At 43.1% G+C, this 24585-nt stretch overlaps 1 protein-coding gene across 1 annotated transcript; it reads left to right on the top strand.

The window, feature by feature from the left end:
• The first annotated feature begins 665 nt into the window (after positions 1-665).
• Positions 666-15391, top strand: LOC111970352 (ADP-ribosylation factor-like protein 8A). Its single transcript, XM_023997035.2, has 7 exons — positions 666-788; positions 11148-11228; positions 11363-11436; positions 11641-11734; positions 12808-12875; positions 12961-13031; positions 13126-15391. Exons 1-7 carry the CDS (start codon positions 666-668, stop codon positions 13179-13181), a joined length of 567 nt encoding a protein of 188 aa, XP_023852803.1. The 3' UTR covers positions 13182-15391.
• The last annotated feature ends 9194 nt before the right edge of the window (positions 15392-24585 follow it).

Below are 24585 nucleotides of genomic sequence, written 5' to 3'. Positions count from 1 at the left end.
TTTTCATACATTTTTATGATAGGCCTATAGACAATTTTTACTTTGTGGCTGTGGAATCCAGAATTTACCGATGTCACTTGACTTCCCAGTTGGACAGATTCACGTTGAGACTGTCAACAGCAGATTCGTGTAGTAAAACTCAAGATTGATGTTTAAAAAAAAACTATTTGTAAAATATGAATGAATTAGTATATATTAATACACGTGTTATTTTTGTATTGACAGTATATATTTTTTATTTTACATGTATATGAGAAATGTGTTGATGAATCTGCTTTGTCACAAAATGTCATATTTTTTTGTAATATGCAGCCATCTTATCAATCGGCAGAGGGCGCATTTTCGTGAGTGGATCGCAACTAAGCTGGACCCGTTGAACCTCCTTTCACCAAAGCGCCCCTCAGCGCATTGTTTCGTGGATCAGCTGTGAGTGGATCTAAAACCCCACCCAATGAGGAAGGAAAGAAGTGAAGCGAAGCAATACGGACCTCAAGAAAATACGAGGCTTCAAAGCGATTGTCATTCATTAAAAGCGTAAAATCATAACACCGCCGTTTATATTGCGATTTTTAAAGACCGAAAATTAAAGACCTTGTGAGCGCCGCCGCGGTGAAGACAGCCAGTCAGCTGATATTTTGGTTCCAGCTCCTAGCCSCTCTCTCAAGATGATAGCCCTGTTTAACAAGCTGTTGGACTGGTTCAAACAGCTATTTTGGAAGGAAGAGATGGAATTGACACTGGTCGGTCTGCAGTATTCGGGAAAGACCACCTTCGTGAACGTGATAGCGGTAATTTCGCTGTTTACTCGCTCTGTGTCTGTATGCGCCTTCATATAACTACAGTCATTAGTGTGCACCGATTTACGACGGGAATAGACCGTGGCACAAAGTAGCGGTCCCGTGATTGAAACGCCGCTCCTCCCTTTAATTGCTACAGTGTCGCAGTATTATTTGTAATCAGGACATTTTCGTCCTAGGCAGAAACAAATAGGCTATATGTGTGTGGAGTGAATAATGTCCATATTTAATTGCGAATAGGACGGATGGTAGGCTATATTAATTGATAGCCTATTTGATTTATTGAGGGATGGAGACTGGCTGGCTATTTCATCGTATGATGTGCTCGCTAGTAGTGATGACGACATTACAAGTGACGTCCTAGTTTATGCTGTCGTGAAATACAAGCATTACACCCTTGAAATGGGGCACTGTTATTTCATTGTACACCAGAGTTACACATAACCTAGTGTTCCACACTGCAGGCTACACTTGGCCGCACAATATTTTATCTCTGACACCACCAGTAGGCTAGATGACAGTTGGGCTGCTACATACATTAGCCTCAAATACATGCTTCCTCTTTGACTGTATTCATTGTGTCACTCAGAGCTCCTCATTTGTTACTACTTTGTGACAACAACAGCCCTCCCACCTGCTCCATTGCAACACTGTATCAACCCTCTCACCAGACAGTCAGTGTGGGTCCTCATTTGACTCTTGTTGGCCTGATGAGGATTTGTAGTGATATCATCTGCAGTGATATCATAAAGTGTGGTAGTAGGTTGATGGATGTATAATGGTTTGTCAATTCTACAGGTTTATGAATGGTATGTTGAATGAAGAGGAAATTATTACCCTATCTTTATTGTTAGAATTTGTGTTAATACTGTAGATGTGTGTGTGTGTTCACCCTTCTACCGGTGCTGATAAGTATTCCCTCTAAGAACACGCATAAAACCAGGCTGTGCAGAAGAAGGTCATCTGTGTATAAATTCACACCTTACAGTCAGAGCACATTAATTCAACCTGGACATTTGTCACATGCACCGAATACAACCGGTGTAGAACTTACAGTGAAATGCTTACTTACAAGCCCTTAACTAACAATGCAGTTTTAAGAAAAATAAGTGTAAAGTAAAAAATATATAAGTAAAAAATAACAAATAATTAAAGAGCAGCAGTAAAATAACAGTAGAGAGCCTATATACAGGGGGTACCGGCACAGAGTCAATGTGCGGGGGCACAGGTTAGTCAAGGTAATTGAGGTAATATGTACATGTAGGTAGAGTTAAAGTGACTATGCATASATAATAAACAGAGTAGCAGCAGTGTAAAAGAGGGGGTGAGGGGACAATGCAAATAGTCTGGGTAGCCATTTGATCAGCTGTTCATGAGGCTTATGGCTTGGGGGTAGAAGCTGTTATGAAGCCTTTTGGACCTAGACTTGGCGCTCCGGTATCGTTTTCCGTACGGTAGCAGAGAGAACAGTCTATGACTAGGGTGGCTGGAGTCTTGAACATTTTTAGGGCCTTCCTCTGACACCGCCTGGTATAGAGGTCCTGGGTGGCAGGAAGTTTGGCCCCAGTGATGTACTAGACCGTACGCCCTGCCCTATGTAGTGCCTTGCGGTCGGAGGCTGAGCAGTTTCCATACCAGGCACTGATGCAACCAGTCATGATGCTCTCATTAGTGCAGCTGTAGAACCCTTTGAGGATCTGAGGACCCATGTCAAATATTTTCAGTCTCCTGAGGGGGAATAGGCTTTGTCATGCCCTCTTCACGACTGTCTTGGTGTGTTTGTGTAACGGATGTGAAATGGCTAGTTAGTTAGCGGGTACGCGCTAATAACATTTCAATCGGTTACGTCACTTGCTCTGAGACCTGAAGTAGGGTTTCCCCTTGCTCTGCAAGGGCCGCGGCTTTTGTGGAGCGATGGGTAACGACGCTTCGTGGGTGACTGTTGTTGATGTGTGCAGAGGGTCCCTGGTTCGCGCTCGAGGTCGGGGCGAGGGGACGTACTAAAGTTGTACTGTTACATTGATGCTGTTGACCCGGATCACTGGTTGCTGCGAAAAAGGAGGAGGTTGAAAGGGGGGTGAGTGTAACGGATGTGAAATGGCTAGCTAGTTAGCGGGTACGCGCTACTAGCATTTCAATCAGTTACGTCACTTGCTCTGAGACTTAAGTAGGGTTGCCCCTTGCTCTGCAAGGGCCGTGGCTTTTGTGGAGCGATGTGTAACGACGCTTCGTGGGTGTCAGTTGTTGATGTGTGCAGAGGGTCCCTGGTTCGCGCCCGTGTCGGGGCGAGGGGATGGTTTAAAGTTATACTGTTACATTGGTGCCGTGACCATTTGGACCATGATAGTTTGGTGATGTGCACACCAAGGAACTTGAAGCTCTCAGCCTGCTCCACAACAGCCATGTCGATGAGAATGGGGGTGTGCTCGGTCCACCTTTTCCTGTTGTCCACAATCATCTCTTTTGTCTTTATCACAAGGTAAAGGTTGTTATCCTGGCACCACACGGCCAGGTCTCTGACCTCCTAGGCTGTCTTATCATTGTCGGTGATCAGGCCTATCACTGTTGTGTCGTGCCTGGCCATGCAGTCATGGGTGAACAGGGAGTACAGTGGGGTCCCCGTGTTGAGGATCAGCATGGCAATGTGTTGTTACCTACCCTTACCACCTGGGGGCGGCCCGTCAGGAAGTCCATGATCCAGTTGCAGAGGGAGGTGTTTAGTCCCAGGATCCTTAGCTTAGTGATGAACTTTGAGCGAACTATGGTGTTGAACGCTGAGATTTAGTCAATGAGTAGCATTCTCACATAGGGGTTCCTTTTGTCCAGGTGGGAAAGGGCAGTGTGGAGTGCAATAGAGATTACATCATCTGTGGATCTGTTGGGGCGGAATGCAAATTAGAGTGGGTCTAGGGTTTCTGGAATAATGGTGTTTTTGTGAGCCATGACCAGCCTTTCAAAGCACTTCATGGCTACAGACGTTAGTGCTACGAGTCGGTAGTCATTTAGGCAGGTTACCTTAGTGTTCTTGGGCACATGGACTATGGTGGTCTGCTTGAAACATGTTGGTATTACAGACTCAGTCAGGGACAGGTTGAAAATGTCAGTGAAGACACTTGCCAGTTGGTCAGCACATGCTGTAATTCATCTGGCCCTGCGGCCTTGTGAATGTTGACCTGTTTAAAGGTCTTACTCACATCGGCTACGGAGAGGGTGATCACACAGCCGTCTGGAACAGCTGATCCTCTCATGCATGCTTCAGTGTTGCTTGCCTCGAAGCGAGCATAGAAGTATTTTAGCTCGTCTGGTAGGCTCGTGTCACTGGGTAGCTCGCGACTGTGGTTCCCTTTGTGGTCTATAAAAGTTTGCAAGCCCTGCCACATCCAACGAGCGTCGGAGCCGGTGTAGTACAATTCAATCTTAGTCCTGTGTTGGCGCTTTGCCTGTTTGATGGTTCATCGGAGGGCATAACCTTAAGTAAAGGTTAAATAAATAAAAATAGCGGGATTTCTTATAAGTGTCCAGGTCCCGCTCCTTGAAAGCAGCAGCTTTACCCTTTAGCTCAGTGTGGATGTTGCATGTCATCCATGGCTTCTGGTTGGGGTATGTACGTGTGGTCAGTGTGGGGACGACGTCATCAATGCACTTATTGATGAAGCCAGTGACTGATGTGGTGTACTCCCTAATTCCTTCGGAAGAATCCCGGAACATGTTCCAGTCTGTGCTAGCAAAACAGTCCTGTAGCTTAGCATCTGCGTCAACTAACCACTTCTTTATTGACCAAATCACTGGTGCTTCCTACTTTAGTTTTTGCTTGTAAGCAGGAATCAGGAGGATAAAATTATGGTCAGATTTGCCAAATGGAGGGCGAGGGAGAGCTTTGTATGTGTCTCTGTGTGCGGAGTAAAGGTGTTCTAGAGTTGTTTTTGTTCTTCTCAGGTTGCACATTTAACATGCTGGCAGAAATGAGGTAAAACTGATTTAAGTTTCCCTGCATTAAAGTCCCTGGCCACTAGGAGCGGCGCCTCTGGATGAACGTTTTCCTGTTTGCTTATGGCGGAATACAGCTCATTGAGTGCACTCTTAGTGCCAGCATCAGTTTGTGGTTGTAAATAGACAGCTATGAAAAATATAGATGAAAACTCTTGGTAAATAGTGTGYTCTACAGCTTATCATGAGATACTCTACCTCAGGTGAGAAAATCCTTGAGACTTCCTTAATATAAGATTTTATGCACCAGCTGTTGTTTACAAATGTACACAGACTGCCACCCCTTGTCTTACCGGAGGCAGCTGTTCTATCTTTCCGATGCAGCGTAATCCCTGCCAGCTGTATGTTATGCATGTCGTCGTTTAGCCACGACTCGGTGAAACATAAGATATTACAGTTCTTAATGTCCCGTTGGTAGGATATTCGTGATCGTAGCTCGTCTATTTTGTTATTCAATGATTGTACGTTGGCTAATAGGACTGATGGTAGAGGCAGATTACCACTCGCTGTTGGATCCTTACAAGGCACCCTGACCTACGTCCCCGATATCTCTTTCGAATGAGAGGGATTTGGGCTTTGTCGGGTGTCTCAAGTAAATCCTTCTCATCTGACTCGTTAAAGAAAAAATCTTTGTCCACTATGAGGTGAGTAGTCGCTGTCCTGATATTCAGAAGCTCTTTCCGGTCATAAGAGATGGTGGCAGAAACATTATGTACAAAATAAGTTACAAYTAACACGAAAAAACACACACAATAGCGTAATTGCCTTAGCAGKCCGTAAAACGGCAGCCATCTCCTCCGGTGCCATTCTTGCATCTACCTGCTCCAGCTGAGCCCAATCCCCCAGCCACATCCCCAGACCCTGCCTCAGACTCTGCCCTTGCTCCCAGCCCAACCCCAGACCCTGCACTTGTTCCAGCCCCACCTGAGCCCAATCCCCATCCCCATCCTCATCCATTACCCAGTCCCTGCTCCATCCACAGCCCCAGGTCCAGCCCATCCCCAGCCTCATCCCATTACCCGGCCCAATCACCATCCCCAGCCTCATCCCATTACCCAGCCTCATCCCATTACCCAGCCCCATCACCATCCCCAGCCTCATCCCATTACCCGGCCCCATCCCCAGCCTCATCCCATTACCCGGCCCCATCACCATCCCCAGCCTCATCCCATTACCCGGCCCCATCACCACCCCCAGGTCCACTGTTTAGTTCATGGCTTTCAAACTCACTGTCTGGGGGCCATATCTGTCTGGTTTCACATGTCTGGGTGCCATATCCGTCTGGTTTCACAGACTGTCCAATACCCAAGTTACTGATCCTTATGCTGTATCTGTTTAGCTGCCACAGGTGGAAGTGAGTGGGGTTGTGCTGTCTTGTTGGAGGAATGAGAATGCTGTTGGCTCTGGCTCTGGTCTTGGCTCCCCACTGAGTGCTAGACAGGGATTTGGGAAGACGGTGACTTAGAGACTCGTCCTTGTTTGTCAGATCCTCCCATCTGGGCGTTTTGGTGTCTCTTCCGTCTCATAACAGTTCCATTGAGCGGCAGTTAAGTGTCCTTTAACTGTCTGCTTTTATTACACAACTGAAGACCCAGTGTCACYTTCGTCATAATAATGATTGGACCAAGGCGCAGCGTGCGTAGAGTTCCACATATTTTAATAAACCGAAACTCACCAAACAATACAGCACAAATAAAACGTGACGCTACTGGTGTGCACACAGGCAACTAACTGTAGACAAGATCCCACAAATAACAAATGAGGAAATGGCTACCTAAATATAATCCCCAATCAGAGACAACGATAAACAGCTGCCTCTGATTGGGAACCATATCAGGCCACCATAGAAATACAAATTCACCTAAATGACCCACCCAAGTCACTATCACGCCCCAACCAACACAGAGAATAAACAGTTTACTATGGTCAGGGCGTGACACCCAGAGGCTAACTTAGCCATACACTGAGCAGTAGGCAGAGGTAGTAGGTGACTGCAGTATGACCACTTAGTGAGAATGTGTATCTTTAAATGCGTAAACATTTTGGGATGACACGTTCAGATTGAGATGTGATGTATAGAGTAGAAATGGTGTTCGGTTCCACTTAATAGAGAGGGGACCATATCAATTCTAGACATTACATTTCTATTTCCAGGTTGTGAAAGCATTGAAGCAAGCTCCCACTCATTACATTTTACATTTAAGTCATTTAGCAGACGCTCTTATCCAGAGCGACTTACAAATTGGTGCATTCACCTTATGACATCCAGTGGAACAGCCACTTTACAATAGTGCATCTAAATCTTTTAAGGGGGGGGGGGGGGGTGAGAAGGATTACTTTATCCTATCCTAGGTATTCCTTAAAGAGGTGGGGTTTCAGGTGTCTCCGGAAGGTGGTGATTGACTCCGCTGTCCTGGCGTCGTGAGGGAGTTTGTTCCACCATTGGGGGGCCAGAGCAGCGAACAGTTTTGACTGGGCTGAGCGGGAACTGTACTTCCTCAGTGGTAGGGAGGCGAGCAGGCCGGAGGTGGTCAGAAATCCAAGTACAGATCTGTAGGCTAGGCTATAGGCCTGTTTATGGTTAATTCAGATGGGGTAGATGAGATGACATACCCCAAAGTAAAGCATGTGAGACTGGGGCTCAGTGATCTCAGKTATATAAATGCAATATATTATAGCTAGGTGCCTGAGTCTTTCCGGAGCATGTGACCTGACCAGGGAAAACTATAGGCACGGTTTCCTAGTTAGACTCAGGTCACATGGTCAGGAAACTCTAGACCCTTATTATATCATCATATCCAGACATGATGATGTTGATACCATGTTGTGAGGACAATGGCCCTACTTGACAGTGTTCTCCTGAGGATCAGAGGGATACTCTGGGATGCTCTTGGATACTCTGGGATATTAAGGTCAGATGTTGTTCAGTGGTTCTAAAGGTGATACAAAGGCCTCACTTATTTCCTCCCAAGATAATGAGGTTGCTCCATAATCTAATCAATAGGTTGGCTGTAGGCTAATCCTGTTGACCTTCTACATAGGACTTTGAGTTTATATATCCAGGAATGTTTGCCTTTTTGAAGAAATTGTAAAAAACAATAAGTGATTTCTGTATTTAAAAAAAAATCTTTCCATTCAATTTGGACTGTTATGGAAGTTTACATCAAAATAGGGATTTAGGTCAAAACCACAGTTTTGATTCCATGTGAACTTTTAGCACAATATTTTAGKATTAGGAAATACACAACAGATCTAAATCTTATCACATTGCGTCCGTTGATCCCAATTGATCATCAGGGTATTTATTATTTGAAATACACAAACAGGCTACACACACTTCAGATGCACACAAGTGTATGGACTAAATCAATTTAAATTCAATCACTTTTTGACAGCACCCCTTTTGATTTGAACAAAACCTTCCATTTTTGCTCATTGTACTTGTGCTCAGAAAGTGACTTTGTAGCTTATACTCTGTTTTACATCATCTGAGGTTTTTGTGTTGTCCCCGTCATCAGTTGAGACACAACATGCTATTAAATACAGGGAGAGTGACATGTTTTTTGGCTGATAAATGTACTAAAATGGGAATCAAATAGAAATGTAAACATTTAAAATGGTACCACAAAGATGGTTGGAGGTCCACACATCAGAGAATATTGACTTGAATGGGAATATCTGTTTTAAATTATATTGTCAGTCCTCCATAGGAAACCTATTCAAATCATAGAAATATAAATAATAGAATAGAGATGATCATTTAAGTTGACATTRGACGGTGGGTGGATTGGCCACCATCTTTTGTGGTAGTAATTAGAAATTAGAAATGTCAATGGTGTACCAGCTAAATTGCAGTGGTCTGAGGGGATAGGTCCATTCTATGAATTATATTTCTATGACTGAAGTGACACCAACCCTGTATTAAAGAGCAGGTTGTGTCTCAACCGACGGTGGGCACAACACAAACCTCAGATGAAGTACGGTCTAAGCTACAACATATCCAAATTGACGTTAAAGGTCAAATGTAATTATTATATATWTTTTTTTTAACAAAAAAATAAATACATTCTAAAATAGTTTCACCACCCTGTTTGTAAGCTTTTAAATGATATCAAACTCAATGTATATTTTCCAGTAATGAAGACATGGATGTCTCATGGTATGGTGGGGTATTGCTAATGGGCACAACTTTGAGTCATTCTCCTGAATGTTTTGGCATTCAGGTCCCAAAAGTAACTTTCTGACCACTTCTTCCATGAGGAAACATTTAATTCTAATGGGATGCTGTCAAAAAGTGATTGAATTGAAATGGATTTACCTTATGAACCCCCTACCTGCCTTTAAAAGTCTGAAAGACTTGGCTTTACAGTTCTTTGGTATTAAATTGTCGGTGTGTCTGGCTGAAATATAGTTTCTGGTTACATTGCTCCACCAGTGCTTTAGCCTTGTCTGAAACACCTCCAAATCAAATCCAATTTTATTGGTAACAGACATATTTAGCAGATGTTATTGCAGATGTAGTGAAATGCTTGTGTTCCTAGCTCCAACAGTGCACTAGTATCTAACAATTCACAACAATACACACATCTAAAAYTAAAATAATGGAATTAAGAAATATATAAATATATACGATCAGGGCAACGTGATCTGGGCAACACATCGGCTCGGGAGGAAGGAAATTGAGCTAGGAGCAGGCCCTATATTGAGAAAGTGTAATATTGATGTCAAGTAGAGATATGGCCTTGTGCTGTATAGGGTAGCAGTGTCCTACTTGTGCTTAGTATACTGCTTTAACCTTGCCTCAAGAGAACCGACTTAGAAAATGAAGTGCATCAGGTGATGGTGTGGAATAACCTGTTTTGTAATTTTAGCCCAAGGACAACAGCAACGGAGGCGTTTTTTGAGTTGTTAATTTAATAGGAAGCAGAGGAAATGGTTGCACGTGATGCTCTCAGCTTGAAAAGGTTGTTCATCACAGACAGTACAGTAGCAGGATTTTGACAGTACAAGACGAAGGCTTTCTTCTTGAGTTAACCTACAAGTGCCTCAAATGGAGTCTTACAGGAAGGTTTATATTTGTAAACTAATTTAGAATTGGAGATTAAAAGGACATTACCACTGCATATATTTGAACATTTCTATATTTTCCTCATCAGATAAACTAAATGCATTGTTTTCCTAAAAGGTTACTGTTAGTACTGCTGTCTAGACTGACCTCTAGTGTCGGCTCTCTGCAGATTAATGACTAGTCAGAAATGTCAGCTCCTGTCACGGCCGTCGAAAGAACTAGACCAAAGCGCAGCGTGGTGAGCATACATATTCCTTTTATTTAGGATGACACCGACAAAAACAATAAACAATACAAAAACGMCCGTGACGCTCAAGGCAATAGTGCCAACAAACAAAGACAACTTCCCACCAAGAAAGGAGGGAAAAGGGATACCTAAGTATGGTTCCCAATCAGAAYCAACGATAGACAGCTGTCCCTGATTGAGAACCATACCCGGCCAAAACATAGAAATACAAAATCATAGAAAAACAAAACATAGAATGCCCACCCCAAATCACACCCTGACCAAACCAAATAGAGACATAAAAAGGCTCTCTAAGGTCAGGGCGTGACAGCTCCAGGGAGAAGTTTCCCCTAGGTACAGATCTAGGTTCAGCTTCCGCTCCCCCAATTCTAACCTTAACCATTAGTAGGGATTGGGGAAAATGCTAAACTGACCCAAGACCAGTGTCTAGGGACAACTTCACCCTGCACCAAAAGTCAACCTTTTAAAGCCCCAACAACACTGTGATCTAGTCAGACACAGTGACACATCAACCAGGAATTTGACACATTGTTTAAGCGTGGAACCTGTAGGCTATTTCAGTGAGTTTTTGTTAGCTTACTCTGAAACAACTCTTTCTCTATTCTGTTTAAAGAATAACCTCTTGAATATGTTATTGGTATTACTACCTCATTTGACAATGTTAGCTTCTCTTTATTATAGTCTAGAAAGTTAGGACTATTACAGTGTATATATCAAAGGTAGCTAGATAACTCATTGATCCTGCTTCATGAAATGTGCTACCACCTTGCTTTCAGAGTGAGACAAAATGTACATATCCACGGTATATTAAGGCCTGAGTGTGTACAGTACAGGAACCCTATTTCCGTGTCTTTACACACCTCTCAGCATGTATCTTATGAGTAGTCTGGTGAGTGTGGTGAAGGTGCTGCTGGTTGTTGGGATCAGGTGACTTGTGGTCATGTGTCAGACTTCCACATAATTAGTGCGTCATTGTTATGATTAATGTGTTTGTTACTCTGCTGAACAGTCTATCTACCCCCCCCCCCCTCCCTCTCCCTCCCTCCAGTCAGGACAGTTCAGTGAGGACATGATTCCTACAGTGGGCTTCAACATGAGGAAGATCACCAAGGGCAACGTCACCATTAAGGTCAGAGCATCAGACTTGATAATGAGCTGCACTTACCCTTGGTACTAATGCTGATAGTATTGCTGATCGTTTGTGTTTGTATGACTACCTTTTGAGACTGAAGTGGTGTTTGTGTGTGTTCTGTCATTCTCCAGCTGTGGGATATTGGGGGTCAGCCTCGATTCCGGAGCATGTGGGAAAGATACTGCCGAGGTGTCAGTGTCATTGTGTAAGTACACACACTAGGGCTGGGAGTTGCCAGGGACCTCACGACACAATATTATCACGATACTTAGGTGCCYATACGATATGTATTGCGATTCTCACGATTCTATATGTATTGTGATCCGATACTGTAATTTTGTTGCGATTCGATGTTCCAAACATATTGTTCACCATGTGCCTCTCTCGCTCTCTCTCTCCTCTTTCTCAGTTACATGGTAGATGCTGCAGACCCAGAGAAGATTGAGGCCTCGAAGAACGAACTACACAACCTCCTAGACAAACCCCAGCTACAGGGGATCCCAGTGAGTACAATTATGTTGCTATCGGTGTGTTGTGATTGTTGATGTTATGGAAGAGGTCGATATGAGTGGAGGTATTATGAAGGTATTGGGCATCAGAAGCTCACCCTGAGCAGACTCATAGTGGCATCTGTCACGTACCTAACAACCCCCCCCCCCCTCGCTGTAGCCCAGACATGAATAATGAATGTGTGTCTGAGTGATGTGGGCCTGATTTATCGAACCAAAGGGAGGGATAGATGGAGAGGGAGGAAGAGACAGACAGACAGAAAGAGAAGGGAGGGAAAGTTTGATGGCAAGCGAGATATAAGTAGAGGGGGAGTAAGGAGGGAGAGAAAGAGAGGTTTAAGGTAGACAGGGGAGAGAGGAATGGAGGGAGAGTGAAACAGTCGGCGGTGCTTGAGCATTGCAGATGCTTCTAGTTTTACTAGCATCTCCAAGGCTAGTGATGTAGCATTGCAGGAGAGATGGAGGGATTGAGGGAGGGATTGAGGGAGGGACGGACAGAGGGAGGGGAGTGTGTGTCTGTCTGGGTCCAGACGTGTATTGACTGGGGGGGAAGACCATTAGCAGGCCTGGGCAGTGCAGTGAGTTCCATACAGGATGATCCTCAGAGTAACGTTGGGGGAGAGGAGGTATCCTCCTTATGTCTCTTAACACAGCACTGCTCTCATTGAAATGATGATAGGGGCCTAAAACACAGGGAATGGATGGCAGGAGTAGCATTAACACACTGTCACCCTAACTACAGATGCTACAGCTGACCAGTGTGAAGACATGTTTATTTAAAGCAGTGGTGTGTGGCTGTCAACCATTTTTAAATGAGAGGGAGAAGATAAATAACCGTTTGTCTGACTAGCTAGCTACTCCCCCACTCACAACAATTCTCACAAAATGCCTTTTGTTTCTCCACTCTTGCAGATATTGGCCTTCAACAGTAATGATCAGCTCTAGTTAGTGTGTTATAAAGCCTGTGGAATGTAAAGTTGAAATGGAATGGGTTTGCAGGAGAAAAGCCTAAAGGCAGGTGCATTGGCAAAGACAACACTCATGTGGTTTCCCTTGGACTCTCTCAGGTACTGGTTTTAGGGAACAAAAGAGATGTTCCAGGTGCCTTGGATGAGAAGGAACTGATTGAGAGGATGTGAGTATGGAAGCTTTTGTAAATGAAGCCTACTATGTATGTGAAGTTTTCTTCTCTCTAACACTATCCTCTCTGCCTAACATAGGAACCTGTCAGCCATCCAGGACAGAGAGATCTGCTGTTACTCTATCTCCTGCAAGGAAAAAGACAACATTGGTGAGAAAACACTTCAAAACTACCTAATTACCTGATAATGACTTTTTGTTTCTTTGGAGTATTTGAAACAAATTGACTTTCTATCCTCTGGCAGACATCACACTACAGTGGCTGATCCAGCATTCCAGAACCAGGAAGACAACAACATGAGGGCTCAACTCACTGGACGACCCCTTCTCCCCTTCCTCTACCCTAAGACCAACCGTACCCCTCCTTCTCGCCTTCTCTTCCCTTCTCTTTTCACCCTGGTTCCATTTCTAGCCCCTTCCTTTATCTCGTACACCTTTGGGTGTTAACAGATCTGACAGGATTGGATAGGTGTGAGCAATATGTCAGAATATGGACCCAGCGTCACAATGCTTATACAAATCAAATGTATACATATCTAATCTTCTCAGATCTGTGAACATGGAATAGATAGAGACTAGGAGAAGGGGCTGTCCTCATCCTCAACTCTCCTTTCTTCTTACCCATCTGAGATCCCTATATTTTACTCTTTAAAAACAGCCCTTCTTCCTCTCTCTACCTGATTCCGTTCTTGTAAAGAGTGTGTGAAAAATTATGATTTGCACTGTTTAAATTGTTTTGTTTTCTACCTATATGCATTTTTTACACCATGTACTTCAGACTGGACAAAGTGGACTCTTGACAGTCACCCACCGAGCAACTCTTGTTTTCATTGACTGTTATAGATTTGTTTCTTAAAAAAAAGATATGTACTATACTTGTACAGTGTGGATCTGATTTTGATGAGGTTCTGGTCAAGGAGGTAATCTATTTTCTCTTGCTTAAATTCATCCTGTGTTGTTCAAAGTGCAAACTACTCACACACTCACTCAGTCTGCCTACTAACCTGCATCTTTACAGCTGTTCCCATAGCAACATGGTGGCCATTTTGTCTTTTTACCAGATCAGGTGACAAGCTCTGACCAATGATTTGATATTTTATTGAACACAATTATTTCTAATTTCTTTTGCYTGTTACCTAACTGAAAGGAAATGCATTCCTCTTCAATAGGAAGGACGTATACGTTTAATACAGAGGTCAGCTCACAAGTTTACAAGACATCACAGAGAATTGTTCCATACTGATGCAACAGAACTCAATAATGTTTTATACATGTTCGATATCCTTGACAATAAGTAAAACAATTTGATGGTCATCTTATCCAAACATATTATTCACCTTAATGCTGCTCTATTTGAACATATTTTCTCATATCACAGTCAGTCTGTTTTGCGTTTGGAATTGAAACAATGTAATATACAATTGATATCGTGTTATTTMGGGTAGTTTTGGACCCTGATTTGAGTTGTACATATTCTTATCATCAATATCAGTTTAAACTATAATTGCAACCGTTTACTTGAACCTTCCTTTAGAGGCCTACATGACCCTGTCAAACAGTCATGTTTGCTTATGGCAACTGATGGAATTGGAGAGGTTTGATGGAGGGGTCAAGTAAAGTGTAACAATTGCAACCTTGAAAGAGTTTCTCTGATACTTTAGCTAGCTATTCCTAATGTTATTTAACAATATTTGAAGATGGCAACTGCAGCTAATTGGCTATTTCTATGTCACCTGACATTAGCATGCATTGACATTCACAAGCTTTTCTGTCTGACATGTATGTTACTAACAAACACATGTCCATGAATGTTAATGAATGCTATGTGCCATCTCATATAATAATGTTTAATATTCATAAGGACATATTTCTTAACTATTTTAGTGTTAGGTTTTCTTCATTTTTATGTTTTGAACATGAAACCATGAAAAAAGATTCAATACTAAAATCATGTTCTAAACATACCTCATGGAGCACAGAGATGATGTAAAGCACACAATAACCAACTTGTTTTTTGTTGTTTTCAGCAGGTTTTGTCTGATAATTCACTCTAAATATGAATCAAGCCATTGGCTCCTCTACAGTTTCTCCCTGTTGGATTTTGAGTTTTCAGCTCAGCCTTTAATGTAGTGTCATGCAGTTGTAGGGTGCTTCCCAGTAGTCTACCGTGGCTTCCTCTTCTTTTAATCCTTTCCTCCTTTCCTTCATCCGCACAGACATGACAGAACTAGACTGGTGGAAAAAAAGCATCCATCCACCATATCGCTTTCACACATGCTGTCTTTTCATATCAGTGCAGATGAAGGAAAGGAGATGAGTAGATGAAGCCCCTTCAGAATATTGAGATGCAACCTCCTAGTCCCATCATTAATTTCAACACCCCTCCATTAACTTATTGCCAGTTTAAGGTTGCTATTTGTTATTTTAAGTTGAATGTTTGTACCTGACATAATGTACAATGAGTGAATTGGCTTGAAGCCCTCAAAGTAAAAAACGGTCTTGTCTCTAAAATGAAGTGAAAGGTGTAATTTGTTCCACAATGCACCTGCCATGCTACCCTGCCGCTACAGTAACATACAGTGATGTGTTATTGGTTGACAGTGAAGGACCAGCTTTGTCTTACTCCTCTGCCTGAAAACAGGAGTTTCTTGCCTAATGCTGAACAGGCCTGAGCCCAGTTTCCCAATAGTGATGGAATTTAGGCTTACAAGTGTTTTAATGATGCATCTTTCTTACAACGGCTAAACATGGCGCTGAGAGAACGTTTGCTAAGTCCATGGTTGGAGCATGGGTCGATACAGATAGGATCAAAAGAAAGAAAGCACTGCTCTCAGATCAGCTTCCTCCATTCAAATCTTACGTTGACATTAGAATTATTTCACAATACTGATGACGAATCAGCTCCAAGAGAGATATTACCACCTACGGCTGCAAATATTGATGCGGCTAATTCTTAGGCTACTCAATACAAATGTATTACGTACATAAGTTTACACATGAAATATACTGAACAAAAATATAATATAAAAAAAGATATATAATATAAATGCACCATGTAAAGTGTTGGTCACATGTTTCATTGAAATAAAAGATCCCAGAAATGTTCCYTACAGTATGCACAAAAAGCTGATTTCTCTCAGGTTCTGTGTACAAATTTGTTTACATCCCTGTTGGTGAGCATATCTCCTTTGCCAAGATAATCCATCCACCTAYCAGGTGAGGCATATCAAGACTCTGATTTAAACAGCATGACCATTACACAGGTGCACCTTGTACTGGGGACAGTAAAAGGACACTAAAATGGGCAGTTTTGTCACACAACACAATGCCACAGATGTCTCAAGTTTTGAGGGAGCGTGCAATTGGCATGCAGGAATGTCCACCAGAGCTGTTGACAGAAAATGTATTGTTAATTTCTCTACCATAAGCTACCTCCAACGTCGTTTTAGAGAATTTTGCAGTACGGACAACGAACAGGCCACAATCAAATGGCGCTGCATGAGGCAAATGGTGGTCACACCAGGTACTGAGTGGTTATCTGATCCATGCCCCTACCTTTTTTAAGGTATCTGTGACTAACAGATTCATATCTATATTAACAGTAATGTGAAATTCATAGATTAGGGCCTAATGAATTTATTGCAATTTTATATGTCGCTTGTTTGTATCAATTGAAACGCCATTGGCAACTTTGTAACGTTGTTCTGAAGTTATCGGCAGTCACACAGAAACGGATCAACCATCTGATTCTATGTTTAGCGTAGATCTTCTGTATATAAAGTGACGTGGGAGGGCACTTAGCTCATCTGAGGCAGGTGTTAGATTACGAGCGTTTCAACAACCAACTACAACGTTAATAATGATGGTTTTGGGAAACATCTCAGAGATTTAACGATGCTCCTATGAATGTTCTAACGATGAACTTTGCCTTAGATGCTTTTGGGAAACAGGGCCCTGGTTGTGTTGGGTTTTATTCAGGTTTGGGGTCAATTCCATTTCAATTCAGGAAGTTAACCAAAATCCAATTCCAAATTGTACTAATTGAAAAGCATTGCGGAGAATTGGAATATGAATTTCAGTGTATTTCCTAAATTGTCTGGAATTAAAATGGAATTGACCCCAACCCTATCATTACTGTCTATTGGAATTAACTCTGCCTTTAGATAAACTATTCTGTATTTWWAAAAAAMAAAAAAAAAGTTTAATGTTTATAATACACCTGACTGCTTTTTGGGAGAATATGCATATTTCTCATGAATTGGAATCTGTACTAAGAAACAGAACTCTATGTATTAAGTGTTTTTAATAGTTTCAGATGGGATCTTGTAAATAGGCACTTTCATAGGGATATGGGGCAGTATTTTCACATCCGGATGAAAAGCGTGCCCAAAGTAAACTGCCTGTTTCTCAGGCCCAGAAGCTAGGATATGCATATAATTGGTAGATTTGGATAGAAAACACTCTAAAGCTTCTAAAACRGTTACAATAATGTCTGTGAGTATAACAGAACTGATTTGGCAGGCGAAACCCTGAGGACAAACCATCCAGGGGCAAAAAAATTGAGGTCATAGTATTTCCCATTGGGTTTCTGTTGAAAGCCCTATTTAATAGGAACCTGGTTGCAGTTCCTATGGCTTCCACTAGATGTCAACAGTCTTTAGAAATTGGTTGATGTTTTTCTTTTGAGAAATTAAGAAGTATGGCTGTTCTTTGTAAGCGTCACTCCAGATGGATTCTACTGTTTGGTGCGCGTGAACTGGAACGCGCTTCACCTTTTTTTTATRCGGTATTGGAAACAGTTTATCCCGTCTTAAATTTGATCGATTATTTACGGTTTAGGATACCTTAGGTTGGATTAGGAACGTTGTTTGAAATGTTTGGACCAAGTTTACAGGTAACTTATTAGATAATTTGTAGTCATGTTGGGCGAGTTGGAACCGGTGTATTTCTGAATCAAACGCGCCAAATAAATGAACATTTTGGGGATATAAAGAACGACATTATCGAACAAAAGGACCATTTGTGATGTTTCTGGGACATTTTGGAGTGCCAACAGAAGAAGATCTTCAAAGGTAAGGCCTTTATTATATCGTTTTGTGTCGCCACCTGATTTTCATGTGTTTGTATGCGGGGCGCTGTCCTCAGATAATCGCATGGTCTGCTTTCGCCGTAAAGCCTTTTTGAAATCTGAATCTGAAATCTGAATCTGAAATCTGCGGCTGGATTAACAAGAAGTTAAGCTTTATTTTGATGTATTACACTTATATTTTCAGTTATCTTGAATATTGATATTTCTGTAGTTTGAATTTGGCGCTCTGCAATTTCTCTGGATGTTGTCAAATCGATCCCGCTAAAGGGATTGGCGCGCGAACGGATCACTAACAGGTTAAAGCTTGGTCGCAAATGGGTCTTCCAAGTGGACAATGACCCCAAGCATACTTCCAAAGTTGTAGCAAAATGGCTTAAGGACAACAAAGTCAAGGTATTGGAGTGGCCATCACAAAGCCCTGACCACAAAGCCCTGACCTCAATCCTATAGAAGATTTGTGAGCAGAACTGAAAAAGTGTGTGCGAGCAAGGAGGCCTACAAACCTGACTCAGTTACACCAGCTCTGTCAGGAGGAATGTGCCAAAATTCACCCAACTTATTGTGGGGAGCTTGTGGAAGGCTATCTGAAACGTTTGACCCAAGTTAAAAAAATTAAAGGCAATGCTACCAAATACTAATTGAGTGTATGTAAACTTGTGACTCACTGGGATTGTGATGAAAGAAATAKAAGCTGAAATAAATCATTCTCTCTACTATTATTCTGACATGTCACATTCTTAAAATAAAGTGGTGATCCTAACTGACCTAAGACAGGGAATCTTTACTASGATTAAATGTCAGGAATTGTGAAAAACTGAGTTGAAATGTATTTGGCTAAGGTGTATGTAAACTTCCGACTTCAACTGTATGTCATAAGCACAGCCAAGCTGAACGTAGTTGGCCACAGATGGGTTGGAAAACACTCTGACTTCCACTGCGACAGACCAGGCAAAGTCAATGTCGACGCAGACACCCTCTCTCGTCCCCTGGATATCACCAAGTACGTGGCTGAATGCAATGAAGAGCTGCCAGGTGAAATGGTCCGTGCAACATGGGAAGGGAGTCAAGAAGCAAAAAGAAAATATGTGGCTTGGAATGCAGCCCTCAACATCTCTGAAGGCATCTCAAGAGAACACCACACCAGCGAACCCCTGTCAACCATCAACCACAACGAGCTAGAAAGGGCCCAGCCATTGGAGAGCTCATGAGGTTGAAAGAGACACAAAGAACCCTGATCAGCGATGCAAGATGAGGAGTGAGTGGCTATACCAGGAAACTGTTGATTGAGAGGGGACAGATGTGCATCGACGATGGAATCCTGTTCCAGAAGGACAACCAAAGAAGGCAGCTTGTCCTACCAGTCAATTACAAGCAGACATTCCTGAAGCACCTCCACGATGACATGAGTCATGTAGGAACAGAAAAAGTCCTCAGCCTGGCAAGGGAAGTGTTCTACTGGCCATTCATGAAGAGGGATATAGAAGAGCATGTTACTTGGAGATGTCCCTGTATCAAACAGAAGCAGCCAGTCACACATGTAAGAGCAGCTATGAGCAGTATCCTGGAGCTGGTGTCTATTGACTACATGCACCTGGAACCCAGCAGAGGTGGTTTCAAAAACATCCTGGTGGTTCTAGACCACCTCAAAAGGTTCGCCCAGGCTTTTCCGGCAAACAACAAGTCCGGAAGAACAGCGGCTGAAAGAATCTCCAACGACATCATACTAGAGGTCTTCACAGATCCACATCTACACGAATAACTCAGACCTGATGCGGGAACCGAGCAGGTCCGCATCCAGAATTCGAAATAATGTCACCGGTCTGTGTTGGATCTGATATGATTGTCATGGACCTTGGGTATGTGTAATTTTAACTGACTTGTCCGGAAGGATCCATACAGATCGGGACACGACTGRTGTGGTAGAGAGAGAGAGAGAGAAATTGTATAATTTATGCTAATGCTCTTTGCTTTTCACGAGAGTGGCACGTGTAGCTTGTTGTTGGGAAATCATAAGACATGTGGGGCAAAAGTTAGGAGATATCTGATCAGTGAAGGAAGATGGAATTAAAATTATGGAATAAAAAGTTAAAGGAGAAGGATAGGCTACAATGACCAAGAGCCAACAGGTAGGTTGCTACTTTATAGTCTGAATGGAGTTGTTGTTTGTAACAGTGTAGGACGTGAAAGAGCATGCAGCCTTAATTAGCCTAACTCCTTAGCTAGCTAGCTTCACTAACTTCTCTCGGTTTGATGCAGTCAAAACAGGTACTATGTACYTAGTCATATTGGATGATAAATAACCTAGCTATGGCGGCTATGAGTCCACTATAGCGTGAGTCGGCTTGGTTGGTTGCTGTCTCTTCCTCTCTTTTCGTGTCACTCGCACACACTCACAGTAGCTTACACACAGCACGGTCCCTGCTAGAGCGTCACCTCTTTACCTCCTCTTCCTCGCGCTTTATCAGCTCCGGTTAGTAAAGTAGCTTAAAAATMGACTTTTCTGTTGCTTCTCTCACTCGGATCGCACCGAGTCTGGATCCAACCAGATCTATATGGAACGGGTCTAGTTGTCCTCTGGTTCGTTTGGAACAAGTCCCTATATTTAAAAAAAATATTTATGCATATCTGGTCCGGATGGGAAAGCTCCAGGTCAATTTCGTGAAGGCCTCAATTTCATACAGAGGTTTGGATACACCTCGAAGTTACACCACAACTAGGGTAGAGAATTTGCGAACAATCTTTTCAAAACCCTGCAGCAACTGACAGGAGTGGGTCACTCAAGAACATCACTGTACCACCATCAGGGCAGCCCAGCTGAGAGATTCAACAGAATGTTGAACCCAGTGCTGAGAATGCTTGATGAGAAGGAGGGGGAAAGTTTTAAAGAACACCTTCCATAAGTGTTGCATGCATACAACTGCACAAGGCATTAGTCCACGGGATACTCACCCGTCTATATGCTCTACGGTCGCCAACCACACCTGCCAATAGAGCTGCTGTTTGGCCTGACAGCTGAAGAGGAGACAAACTCACCCAAAGGCTATCCTGAGAAGTGGGCTAAGAGAATGACTGAAGCATACAGAATATCATCTGAGAGCAGCAAGCAGTCAAGTGCAAGGGGGAAAAAGTACTATGACCAACAGATGAAAGGTGTAGTTCTCCACCCAGGTGATCGAGTCCTGAACGAAAGAGGGGGTCCTGGAAAAGTAAGGTCCTATGCCAGTTGGGGAATTCCCACCTCACTACATCCCACCGCCTTTCACGCCTTATTCACCTTCATACTTACCATCCGCACCTTATCACACCTTCATGCCTTACACTTACCCTATACACTGAGTGGACAAAACATTAGGAACACCTTCCTAATATTGAGTTGCAACCCCTTTTGCCCTTAGAACATCCTCAATTCATCGGGGCATGGACTCTACAAGGTGTCAAAAGTGTTCTACAGGGATGCTGGCCCATCTTGACTCCAGTGCTTCCGACAGTTGTGTCAAAACGGCTTCATGTCCTTTGGGTGGTGGACCATTCTTGATGGGAAACTGTTGAGCATTAAAAAACCCACAGTTTTGCAGTTCTTGACATATTCAAACCGATGCGCCAGGCACCTACTACCATACCCAGTTCAAATGAACTTAAATATTTTGTCTTGTCCATTCACCCTCTGAATGACGCACATACACAATCCATGTCTCAATTGTCCCAAGGCTTAAAAATCCTTATTTAGCCTGTCTCCTCCTCTTCATTGTGTATAGTTTTATTTTGTATTGTTCCCAGAGCACATTAGCAAATGAGACCTTGGTCTTAATGTGTTTTTCCCTGGTTAAAAAAATATGACTCCATTGCATTATATGTTTGCAACAAGATTAAACTATTTGTCATCTTTTCGACTGCAGGGAACTTGGYACTTATTTTTTGAGTGCAGACCCTCTACAAATGAATCTGGAGTTTCTTTGTCGCAATATATTTTCCATGGTAAGTACAGTTATATTTGTTTTCACTTGTCCAGGAGCATACAGTATGTGTTGCACAGATGAGAGCAGAAATGTTATAGCGTAATGGATGTAATTCTCCACTAGAGCCAGCAGGAGGCGGTATAGGATCAGGTTTCAGATGGAGAGGCAGTGTGATTGGGGGAGGGAGAGGCTTGGGAAAAGTCATATGTGTCGAACATTCTTCTCATCCTTGAACTTTGTTCTTTAAACCCTTTCACTCTCATTTTCTGTTTATCCCTGTCTCTCGCTCTCTCTCTCTCTCTGACTCTCTCTCTATCTCTGGCTTTCTCTGAATCTCTCTCTTTCGGTCTGTATGACTGTCTGTCTGTCTCCCTCTCTCTTTCTCCCTCTCACATTCACATACATAATAGGCTCACCAAACTCAGGAGGTAGTGAAACTCATTAAGTAGTGTTTATGGGTCCAGCCTAGTTGGCACTGGAACCAAGAGCAAAAGAATGAAGACATTTCAAGATTACAAATGTCCGACATAGATGGATGCTGATGAGATGCCTTGTAGAGGCATTTAGCAAAGAAAACTTGTCACTTGTTCAGAACGTTCGCCATTTAATCGACAACAGTCTAATCTTAAAAGGCCTGTTTGTTGGATTATCTCTCAATAGATGTTGGTTTTCCAAGGCCTTACTATGTAAACCAGTGAACCGGTGAATAGAGCCAGTGAAAGAACTGTTTGAACTGGGATAGTAAGGGACCTTAGTGTTATCTTCAGAGGTTTATTGATGTTTCCCATGTCCCTAAAAACCAAAGCCAAACACCCTCACAGAGGAAGTGTCCTGTGGTGGTCCACCACTGGTACTAGTCCTAAGTGAAAAACAACCCCAGTCACTCACATATAGTTCCCCCCTGCTGTTCGGACTCTGTTCCAGTTCCACCCCCAGRCGTGACAATGACAGGACAGTGACAGAGCGGACTAGGCTGGTTCTGTGTTCTGCTGACAGAAGGGACACATGGAGACAGAGAGGTCCAGAACCTCTGCCCCCTCTGGGAACTGGGCCCAGGGTTCTCTGCAGGGTTCTATCCCCAGGCTTACAGAGCACTGGACCCCCAGAACTGGTTATGTTTGCATTCTCCAGCGTTCTGGAGCTGGCTGCTAGGCTGTTGCCATGGCAATGTGTAGATAGGGCTCTGATTCAGAGGATGTATGTTTACTGAGGCCTTACCTGAGCCTGGAGTGAACATTGACAGAGGGCCTTAACACTGTCAGTACACGCAACCACGTGCACACGCACACACCACCACACACACACACACACACACACACACACTACACACACACACACACACACACACACGCACACACAACACACACACACACACACAACACACACACACACCACACACACACACACACCACACACACAACCCACCTCACTTATCTTCAAATGCAGATAAGTTTTAAAACCTTGTCTGATGAGAAATGTAAGCAGTCTGAGAGGCTGAACCTTCCCATTATGCAGCTTCAGACACTCAATGGTGGCTTGGTAGGCAGAAGATAATTTAATGTGCAGCAAAGTGCATGAGGCGAGGACTGGTGTATGGGGCAGTACTGAGCGTCTGGCCTGAACAAACAGAGACCAGACAAATAAGGCCCTTCATCCGTTGTCATGGAAACCACAGGGGAACTGAAGGGTTTGGGAAAGTGCGGGGTTGTTTTGGTCGCCTAGTGGCCTCTTCTCCCTCTTTCTTCCCCTCTCCTCTCATCCTCTCTCTTGCTTCTGTTTGGTGACTGTGAGGGGGCCTTGAATGTGACGGTAGCTTGGCAACTCCCCCGGTGGTTGGCCATTGTAATGCAGTGAGGGGCTGGGGAGAGGGCTGAGGAACAATGCTCTTCTTATGAGAGCCCCCCTCTCGCAGGCCCAGCAGAACTAAGTGGGAGGACAAATATTTCAGCTCAGGAGCGCGAGACGGAACACACAGGACAGGGGCAACCAGATGAAAAATCCTCACTGTCAATATCCCCTCTGCTGTGAGTGTGTGTGTGAGTGGATGATGGATGAGTATTGGTGGCTGTTAGAATGTGTATGCGTGTAGGTTGTGCATTGTGTGTGGGCAGACATGGTGGTCTCTTTAACTTGACACTGACTTGTTCATGCACTGATAGATGCATGATTTCCCTCAGCCATGATTTATTTTCCAGTGAAAAACAAGACCACAGACATTGTCTCACTGTTTATTGGGTACAACTGAATAAAAAATAGACAAAACATCTGATACACAGTCAGTTCCGATAGTAAATACTACCTCAGATACACAATGTTAACTTCAAACCAGAACATAATTACAGTATATTCACAATACAAGAGAATACATACCAATTCCCCCAAAAACTATAAATGTTTTTTATTTATCGTTTTTACTACATTCATATGATTTGACTGATCTCTTTTTGAGGAAGGAAAGTTATGAGAAGTACAGATTGTATACATGTACAAGGTAATATTGAGGACAATGAAAGTTGTTCATTGGGTCCTGATATCTGAGCAGTCAAAATGTTCCACTGTTGTGTCACGACAGTATAACAACATATATCAGCATTGTATCGGTCAGAATGTACTGTACACAGATTCAACATTTTATAGGGATTGGTAGTCATCTCCTCTTC

The sequence above is a fragment of the Salvelinus sp. IW2-2015 genome, linkage group LG11 (assembly GCF_002910315.2).
Source record: "Salvelinus sp. IW2-2015 linkage group LG11, ASM291031v2, whole genome shotgun sequence".
In the NCBI taxonomy this organism is placed as follows: Eukaryota; Metazoa; Chordata; class Actinopteri; order Salmoniformes; family Salmonidae; genus Salvelinus; species Salvelinus sp. IW2-2015.
The sequence above is the reverse complement of the archived record's forward strand: the minus strand, read 5'-3'. Positions and strand labels throughout refer to the sequence as shown.

Coding starts and splice junctions, on each gene's coding strand:
- LOC111970352 (XM_023997035.2), top strand. CDS start 666: ATGATAGCCCTGTTTAACAAGCTGTTGGACTGGTTCAAACAGCTATTT. Junction 789..11,147: donor CCTTCGTGAACGTGATAGCG/GTAATTTCGCTG, acceptor CCCTCCCTCCAG/TCAGGACAGTTCAGTGAGGA. Junction 11,735..12,807: donor CCCAGCTACAGGGGATCCCA/GTGAGTACAATT, acceptor GGACTCTCTCAG/GTACTGGTTTTAGGGAACAA.